The sequence below is a fragment of the Orycteropus afer genome, unplaced genomic scaffold, assembly GCF_000298275.1.
Source record: "Orycteropus afer afer isolate SDZICR_OR568_19922 unplaced genomic scaffold, OryAfe1.0 scaffold00262, whole genome shotgun sequence".
NCBI lineage: Eukaryota > Metazoa > Chordata > Mammalia > Tubulidentata > Orycteropodidae > Orycteropus > Orycteropus afer.
This window is the reverse complement of record NW_006921849.1, coordinates 3045959-3055922: the sequence shown is the minus strand read 5'-3', so window position 1 is coordinate 3055922 and position 9964 is coordinate 3045959. Positions and strand designations below refer to the sequence as shown.

The 9964-nt window shown below is 43.9% G+C and overlaps 1 protein-coding gene across 1 annotated transcript in view; it reads left to right on the top strand.

Annotated features, from left to right (window-relative positions):
• Window positions 1-9964, top strand: part of BST1 (bone marrow stromal cell antigen 1) — a 46842-nt gene that overhangs the window by 33542 nt on the left and 3336 nt on the right. Inside the window, exon 4 of the mRNA XM_007950084.1 lies at window positions 3614-3673. Coding sequence (XP_007948275.1) covers window positions 3614-3673 — 60 coding nt within the window. The remainder of the gene's footprint in view (window positions 1-3613; window positions 3674-9964) is intronic.

Below are 9964 nucleotides of genomic sequence, written 5' to 3'. Positions count from 1 at the left end.
AGGCCTTCAATGAGATGGACTGACACGGTGGCTGCAATGATGGGCTCAAGTATAGCAGGGATTATGGGGCTGGCACGGGATCGGGCAGTGTTTCGTTCTGCTGTGCGTGGGGTCGCTATGAGTCAGAAACGACTCGACGGCACTTAACAACAACAACAACAACAACAACAACGCATCTTCCTTATATTTATAATAGCCAAAAGTCTTTATTCAATACAGATTCAACATAAATATTCAATTATTTTTTTGAAATTGTAATTGATTTGTTATTAACACAGTGGCATGATATCATTCTGAAATTTTATGCAAAGTGAAATGCAAGTCTTCCTCATGTTGTTATTGAAACATGCTGCTTGTAAAGCTGAGGAAAGAGACAGGAACTCTGAGCTCTAAGAGTCATAGACAGGTTTAAAGCAAATATAGATACTCCTTCTATTTCAAAACATACAATCATGACTGGTAATAAAACCAAACCCACTGCCATCAAGTGGATTTTGACTCACAGTGACCCTAAAAAAAATTTTAAAAAAAGATATAACCCAAGTTTGCCGGTTTAATGTTTTCTTCCTGTGCAATTTAGTGACATCAATTACATTAGTCATGTTGTGCAACCATCGCTAGCAACCACTGACAAATTTCCCACCACCATAGACAGAATGACTAGATAATGACTGCCCTCCCTGCCTCCCTTTCACCCCAGTAACCCCGAATGACCTTTGACCTCTATCCATTTGCCTATTCTGAGTAGTTCATTTGAGTGAGATCATACGATATGTGTGCTTTTGTGACTGGCTAAGTTAGCTCAGCATAACGTTTTCAGGGTTCGTCCATGCTGTGGCATGCATCAGGAGTGTGTGTCTCTTTATGGCGGAGTAAGCCTGCCCTGAGTGTATGTACCACGTTTTGTTTATCCATTCATCTGTTAGTGGACATTTAGGTTGTTTCCACCTTTTGGCAATGAAAAGCACCAGATTTTAGTAATTTTTTTTTTTTTTAAGTAATTTTTATTCTAAAACAGCTCAATGGTGTAGAACATTGTGGCTAAGGATGCCAATTTCTGATGACTTTGCTTTATTTAGTTAAGGAACTCCCCTGAGGAGGCCATCTATTTTTAAGACATGGGGCCACGTCCAAGGTCTCCTTCCCCCTCACAGCTATCCTTAGGGTCTCAGCCTGCTTTTACTCCTCTTAGGAGCCCCAGTGTGCAACAGTTAAGCACTTGGCTGCTAACTGAAAAGTTGGCAGTTCGAACCCCTCAGCCACTCTATGGGAGCAAGACTCGGTCATCTGCTCCTATAAAGATCACTGGCTATAAAACCTTCTGGGGGCAGTTCTACTCTGTCAGTGGGGCCACTGGGAGTCAAAACTCAACTGGAGGGCACTCACCAACAGCCACAGGCCACCAGGGCTCTGCTCTTCCAAGCCTGACTCCCCACTCTCAATTTCTTTACTGCTCATAGGCTTTCTTGGTGTCAAAGCGAGATTTTAAGATTGCTTCTAGGAAGAAGAAAAGAGACAGCAAAAATGATAAACATGGGAAAGTGACAAAGATCACTTAATGTAGCCAAGGTTTTGTTCCTTTGCATTGTTCCTGGGAGGGGAGAGGAGATTACAAAATCGAACATGAGAAAATGACAAAGGTTAACAAATCAAACTCCAGTGCAGATGTAGGTAAGAACCTCTTGCTCCTCAAAATTAAGAACCAGTCTCTTTCATCCTGTGGCTCTAAAGCTCTGCCCAAGACTCATGAATTTTGGGAAGGTTGGTGGTTTGAACCCACCCAGTGGTGGCTCAGCAGAAAGGCCTGGTGATATGCTCCTGAAAGTCACAGCCCTGAATCTCATACAGAACACAGTCTGCCCTGAAACACTTGGGTTGCCATGAGTCGGAGTCAATTCAACAGCAATTGGTTTCTTTCCATAACCTCCTTTGCCTCCTGGTTGGTTTCTGGTTAGCATCGTATTGAACCAGCGTCAGTGATACTCAATGCCTTTCTCTGGCATACAACAATAATGAGAAACTACTCTCATTAAAAACAAACAAACATATGTGTAGAGTAGATTCTACAGAAAAGTAGGTGGGTCCAAGGATAAGTTTCACAGCATGCTGGCGAACAAACCACATAACTGCTGTTCTTCGGAAGTGCCCTCCAATCCCCCTGGTGCAAGAGCTTCTCGCTTGGCCTGTCCCCTACCTGATGCCCTGTGTCTCCACTGCCCGGATCCTCTGTTCCCTGTTGCTCTCGCTTCTTTCCTGGATTGCCATGGAATTTCACATCTTCTCCTGTGATCATGCAGAGTCCTTTAGCTTTCTTGGCTGGCGCCTGGACACTGCCCATCACTCTAGTGTTACAAGTGCAACCTTCTGCCCAAAGCACTTACCAAGAAGTTTTCCCAAACAATGCTGTGCACACAGAGAGAGGCAGCTCCAGATCAACCCCTGGGGTCAGCCTGACCAAAAACCAAACCAAGTCCCTGCCAGCGAGTTGGGTCCGATTCATAGCAACCCCTCCTTGGGTTTCTGAGGTGGTATCATGACAGAGTAGATCACCCAATCTTCCTTCCAAAGAGTGGCTGGTGGGTTTGAACCACCTACCTTCTGGTTAGCAGTCAAATGCCTTAGGCAATACACAACCAGAGTCCCACAACTCGCTTTTGTGAGATCTTGGGCAAGTTACTTTGGTCAACTCTCTGAGCTGTTAACTGGAGATGATAATAATACTCACTCCATTTGTTTTTTGTGAGGATTAAATGAGATAATCTATGTAAAATGCAAAAGATCTCTTTAAAGTGTTAAAAAGAAAAGATGTCACAAGGAAGAATAAGGGAGCTCTGGTGGTGTAGTGCCTAAGGCATTTGACTGCTAACCAGAAGGCTGGAGGTTCAAACCCACCAGCCTCTCCTCTGAAGGAAGACTGGGTAATCTACTTCTGTAGAGATACTGCCTTGGAAACCCAAGGAGGGGTTGCTATGAGGTGGAATTGACTCAACGGCAGTGAGTTTGGTTTGGTTTTAGTTTATGAAGACTGAGGTACACCTGACCCAAGCCATGGTATTTTCAATTGCCTTACATGCATACAAAAGCTGGACAATGGATAATGCAGACCAAAGAAGAATTGATGCCTTTGAATTATGGTGTTGGTGAAGAATATTGAATATATCATGGACTGACAGAAAAAGGAACAAATCTGTCTTGGAAGTAGTACAGCCAGAATGCTTCTTGGATGGGAGAATGGCAAGACTTCATCTTATGTACTTTGGACATATTATCAGGAGAGACCAGTCCCTGGAGAAGGACATCATACTTGGTAAGGTCAGCATAGAAGACAAAGACCCTCAGTGAGATGGATTGACACAGGGGCTGCAGCGATGGCCTTGAGCAGAGCAACAATTGCGAGGATGGCGCAGGGTCGGGCGGTGTTTCGCTCTGCGGTACACAGGTTGCTATGGGGTGGAACTGACTTAACAACAACCACAGGAATATTTTTGAAGTCAACATTTTATGTGTTCTTCAAGGTGCCTGTATCCCCAGGACCTACAGGGACCCCATAAATATTTGATGAATGAAAGTTATTTCAACAATCCCTTAAATATTATCTCTTTTCCTCCTATAGTCCAGTGAAGCTCCTAAAGTGTGTGGACCACAGCACTCATCCTGACTGTGCCTTAAATTCGTAAGTAATTGTCTTAACCCACATCTCCTTACTTTCCTAGGGTAACTGGTTCTTAGTGTGTGTAGGTCTCAGGCGGTGCAAATGGTTAACAAACTCTGCTGCTAACTGAATGGTTGGAGGTTCAAGCCTACCCAGAGGCATGTTGGAGGAAAGGCCTAGTCATCTCCTTTGAAAAATTCAGCCATTGAAAACCCTAGGGCACACGGTTCTACTCTGACACACATGGAGTCACTACGAGTTGGATTACCCAATAAGCATGCTAAGCATGGGCTTGCTTGTGCTTACTTACTAACCTGTAGGGAACAATTTCACATTTTTTCACCACATCAAAAATTCTCCTTCTAGGTGTGGCTGGCATGTCTCTCTCTCAACCCCACAGCACCTTCCTATAGAATCAAAGCCTCTTTCAAACTTCCAGTCCCTGGCAGGAATGGAGTAATCATAAGGAAAGTAAGCTTATGTGATGGTTGGAGCTGTGTGTCAACTTGGCTGGACCCCAGTTCTGTGTGGTTGTTCCCATGATGGGATCAGATGACTGAGTTCTGAGTGGCCAGTCTGCCCAAGGGGAGTTTCCCTAGGGGCCTGCTTGCAATGATATTCCAAGGACAATCTGGAAGAACGGCATTCCGAACTACAGACTTCCTTGAGTGAGTGGCTCACCGCTCCGCTGGAGATCTCGGATTCATCTTTTATTGGAAACAACAACCAATATACTGCATGCCAGCTTGAATCTCTCAGCTCCGCTGTGCTTGTGGAAACAAAGGCGGCTGCAAGCCCCACCTCCTACAGAGACGGACTTTTCAGCTTGGGCTTGTCGGCTTCTATACGCTTGTGAGCCATTTGCCTAAGATAAATCTCTCTCTCTCTCTCTCTCTCTCTAAATATATATATATATACCTTGCTGTTTTTTTTTTTTTTTTTTTTTTTTTTTTTTGTGTGTGTGTGTTTCTCTAGAGAACTCAATCTAACACAGCTTAGTGGTCAGTAGTGAACAGTTTCACATGTTTTCCCTCACATTTTGTTTGCTGTTCAGACCTGTTGTATTTGGCATGCATTTTTGGAGTCCTCTCAAAGGAGGTAAAGAATAGTGTTTTGGACCTAAATATCAAATCTACCTACATTCCTCTGCGGCTCAAAAACCTTCAGTGGCTCCCTACTTCCAAGTCCTAACTTCTAGCCTGGCATTCCAGGTTCTTCATAATCTTTCTGAACATATCACCTACTGCTCCTCATGGTGAACTTTCATTTCAGGCAAATTTTGATTGCCTTTCCTAAAAATGCCCTGTGTATTTCTCCCTACAATCCTGTGGCCACTGACCCTTTTGACAGTGCTAGCAAGGATGGCTGAACTTTGTCTTACATACTTTGGACATGTCATCAGGAAAGATCAATCACTAGAAAAGGACAATATGTTTGGTAATATAGAGGGTCAACAAAACTCAGAGAACTCCTCAATGAATTGGATTGACACAATGGCTGCAATAACACGTTCAAAAGTGCCAATGATTATAAAGATGGCCCAGGACCAGGTAACGTTTCATTCTGTCATACTTAAGGTCACCACAAGTGAGAGCTCACTGACTACAACAAGAGCACTGGAATTGGAGTCGGATGATCTCAATTTGACAGTTTCCTCATCTACCAAACTAAAACTAATAGAAACCACCTTTCAGGTTTGTTGTGAGGTTTAAATGAAACAAAGTGTGTACAAGAGCCCATCTTGCTTCTAGACAGAGTGAAGCTCCTGAGCCTGGGCTGAATGCAGGATTCAGGTTCCAAAGTAAAGGGTGCATCTGCTGGCATCACACACCAGCTCAGGTAGTTTGCAGAAAACAGATGCATTCAAGGGTTCTAAGTTGCTCGCACAGTCTTCCTGGGAGATCCGGAGAAGCAAGACTTGAAAGCTCCTTCAAAGGCCCACTTAGGACTGTTGCAGGGGAGATGCCACTGCAGCTTCTCTGGGCACAGATGCCTCAGAGAGTAGCTGTGATGCTTGCACCTGGATGCCTCTGCTTGAACCTCTGCTACTCCTATGCTGAGAGCTGGTATCTTGGGCACCACCATGGCTATAATGGATCCCATGTAGCACTTGGTGCTTCAAGCCACTTTGCTCCCAACTCAGAGTCTGACACAGTACATCTGATTGATAGAGCTTTGGCCACAGTACTCTAGGCCTTAGTCTCATGGCCTTAACTATCATGGTGGCTCCATGACCTTTCAGTTCGTAGGCAAAATTATGTCTAGTCCAGGCCCTCTTCTGAACTCCACACCTCTATGTTCAGCAGGCTCCTCAGTATGTCCACTTGGATGTCTAGTAGCTATTTCAAACTCAGCATGTCCCAAACGGAACTCCTAAACGTACCCCCTAAATGTGATCCACCATAATCTTCCCATCTCAACTGATGGTCCTCTCTGTATGCCGCTGAATCAATTCTGACCCATAGCGACCCCACGTAACAAAGTGGAACTGCCCCAGAGGGTTTTTCAGTCTGCATTCTCCATGGAGCAGCTCATCAGGTCTTCCTCCCTAGGAGTGGCTGGGTGGATTCGAAACACTGACCTTTCAGTTTGTAGGCAAGTGCCACACCATGGCTCCATCGACTGGTGGTAGCTCCCATGTTTTCTGTATTTGAGCCAAAAATTGCAGAGTCATCTTTGATTCCATCCTTTCTCTCACACCCTCATCAGAGAATCCAGAGACTCTCACCATCTACCATGTCCAGCCACCATCCAACACTCACCAGAATGACTGCAGTAGCCCCTGACAAGTCTCTGTGCTTCTGCCTTTGTTGCTCTGCAGCAAACCCAGTGAATAGAGTTAGTCTTTTATTTTTACTGTTTATGAGGGAAAAATTCAAACATACTCAAAAGCACAGAGAATAGAAGAATGAGCCTCCAAACAACTGTCATTTCAGCAACTCTAGGACGTTGTTGTCATCATCGTCATTGTTGTCGTCATTGTTGTGTGCTATTGAGTACTTCAGACTCAGAGCCACCTATAGGACAGAGTAGCACTGCCTCATAGAGTTTTCTAGGCTGTAATCTTTATGTAATCAACACCCAAGAAATCAGACGACATATTGGACTGGGCAAATCTGCAAAAGACATCTTTAAAGATGCCACTTAGAGGACTAAGGTGCACCTATCCCAAGCCATGGCATTTTCAGTTGCCTCAGATGCATGTGAGAGCTGGACAATGAATAAGGAGGACTGAAGAGTAATTGATGCATTTGAATTGTGGTTTTGGCAAAGAATACGGAAATCACTATTCTGAAAAGAGAGTCAAAAGAATGAACAAATCTGTCTTGGAGGAAGTACAGTAGGAATGCTCTTTAGAGGCCAGTATGGCCAGACTTCACCCCTTGTACTTTGACCATGTTGTCAGAAAGGACCATTCCCTGGAGAAGGATATCATGCTTGCTAAAGGAGAGGGTCAGTGAGAAAGGAGAAGGCCCTCAATGAGATGGACTGACACAGTGGCTGCAGCGATGGGCTTGAGCATAGCAAGGGTTGTGAGGCTGGTGCGGGACCAGGCAGGGTTTCGTTCTGTTGGACATAAGGTCACTGTGAGTCAGAGCCGATTTGATGGCACCTAACAGCAACAACAACTATCTTTATGGCCTTTTCTTCCATGGAGTGGCTGGAGGGTTTGAACTGGGGACAGTTTGATCAGCAGCCTAGTGCTTAACCACTGCACCACCAGAGCGACTTTAACATTAGAATAGTCCTTTAAAAATTCAGCCGTGTCCCTTGTCTGTTCAAAACTCTGAAATAACTTCAAGTTCACTCAGAATAAGATTTCAACAGCCTATCCCTGCCGCACTTTACTCTGGCCTCTTTTATTGCTATGCTTCTTCTCACTGAGCTCAGCTACAGTGGCCTCCTGCCTTCTGGAACGTGCCACCCTCCTGACTCAGGACTTTGCCACAGCTGTTCTCTCTGTCTGGAAGTCTTTCCTCCAGCTGTTCATGTGGCTAGCTCCCTCACCTGCTTTAAGCATTGGCTAGAGTCTTACCTCCATGAGGCTACGTGGGCCCTGGTATTTAAAATTCTACCTGTTTTGTTCAAGTCTGCCCCTCATCCTGCTTGACTTTCCCTTTTACATTATGTAACATTGATCATATGCTTTACTTACTCATTAGGTTTATTCTTTATTGGCTGCCTCTCACCTGTTAGCACATGAGTTCCAGGAGAGTAGGGATTGTCACCTGTTTTGTTCACTGATGTGTGTGTCTCAAGCACCTAGAATAGGACCTGCAACATGGCAGTCTCTTAGGATTGAGCAGATGAGTGAATGAGTGATTGACCTCTGCCCTGAGGAGGCACAGGTTTAGAGATAGAGCATGTTCAAAGGTGTGAGCCAAAAGGAATGACACGTGTCCTACAAGAAGCACCAGCAGCATATGCGTCAGTTCCAGATTATGATGGCAAGAAACAGAAACCAGCTGGGAATGACTCAGTAGGGGCATAAAGGGGCATAAGGTTATTGTTCCTGGGTGATGCAACGGTCAATGTCCTCAGTACTAACTGAGAGCTCAGTGGTTTAAGTCCATCCAGAGAAGAAAGGCCTGGTGACCTACTTCTGAAAAATCAACTTTTGGAAACCCTATGGGGCATGATTCTGCTCTGACACATGTGAGATTGCCATGAGTTGGGATCAACTCAGTGGTAACTGGGTTAGGTTGTTGCAAGGATTTATAAGGATTTACTGGAACAGATGTTTTAATGAGCCTGGAATTTCATAAGCCAGGGTAAGTAGGTGTCTGTGGTGTTACAATGTGAAATCTTTATGTTTTTTCTCCTTGCCACCTTAACAAGACTGTCAATTTTATACAGACAGGTTATGTGAAATACATCTTTGTAAAGCTCATGCCAACCACTTGTCTCCTGTGATGGCTTGTGTATTGCTGTGATGATGGAAGCTTTGCTACCAGTATTTCAAATAATAGCAGGGTCATCTATGGTGGACAGGTTTCAGCAGAGATTCCAGACTAAGGCAGACTAGGAAGAAGGACCTGGTGACCTACTTCTGTATAGACTGGCCAGTGAAAACCCGATGAACAGCAGTGGGACACTCTGACGTAGTGCCAGAAGACTAGCCTTTCAAGTTGGAAGGCACTCAAAATATGACTGGGGAAGAGCTGCCTCCTCAAAGGAGAGTTGACCTTAATGACATGGATGGAGTAAAGCTTTCAGGACCTTCATTTACTTATGTGGCATGACTCAAATGAGAAGAAACAACTACAAGCATCCATTGAAAAGCAGAATGTGGAATGTATGAAGTAGGAATCTAGGAAAATTAGAACTTGTCAAAATGGAAATGGAATAAAGGTCAATATCCTAGGCATTAGTGAGCTGAAATGGACTGGTATTGGCAATTTTGAATCAACAATCATATGGTTTACCATGCTGGGAATGACAAATTGAAGAAGAATGGTATCACATTCTTTGTCAAAAAGAATATTTCAAGATCTATCCTGAAGTACAATGCTGTCAGTGATAAGATAATACCTATACATGTACAAAGAAATCAGTTACTATGACTATTATTCAAAGTTACACTCCAACTAATAAAGCCAAAGATTAAGAAATTGAAGATATTTACCAACTTCTGCAGTCTGAAATTGATCAAACAAGCAATCAAGATGCATTGATAATTATTGGTGATTGGAATGTGAAAGTTGCACACAAAAAAGAAGTATTGGTAGTTACAAAATATGGCCTTGGTGATAGAAATGATACTGAAGATCTCATGATAGAATTTTGCATGACCAAAAACTTACTCTTTTTTAAAAAATTTTAAATTGTTATTTGGGTGAAAGTATATAGAGCAAATTCATTTTCAATGCAGCAGTTCATACACATTTTATTTCATGACATTGACTGCAATTCCCCACAATGTAACAACTCTCTTCCCACTTCCTCCCTGTAGTTACCTCTTCCCAGTGTCCATCCCTCCATACTCTCCTGCCCCCTGAGCTATCTCCCTGTGCAAACACTGTCTTTCTGTTCTCCCATGATTGAGTGCTCTAAGGAGTGTATCTACCTGATGTAAATGCTCACCCTTTATACCTGTCTATTATTTGGCTGGAAGCTGCAAGAATGAGTTCAGTCATTTACCTCAACTAGATACACTCCTTGGAGATAACAATCATGGGAGAAAGAAGGGCTGCTTATGCACAGGGAGACAGCTCAGGGGACAGGAGTGTATGGAGGGATGGACACTGGGAAGAGGTAACTATGGGGAGGAAGTGGGAGGGGAGCTGTTACATTGTGGTAAACTGTGGTCAA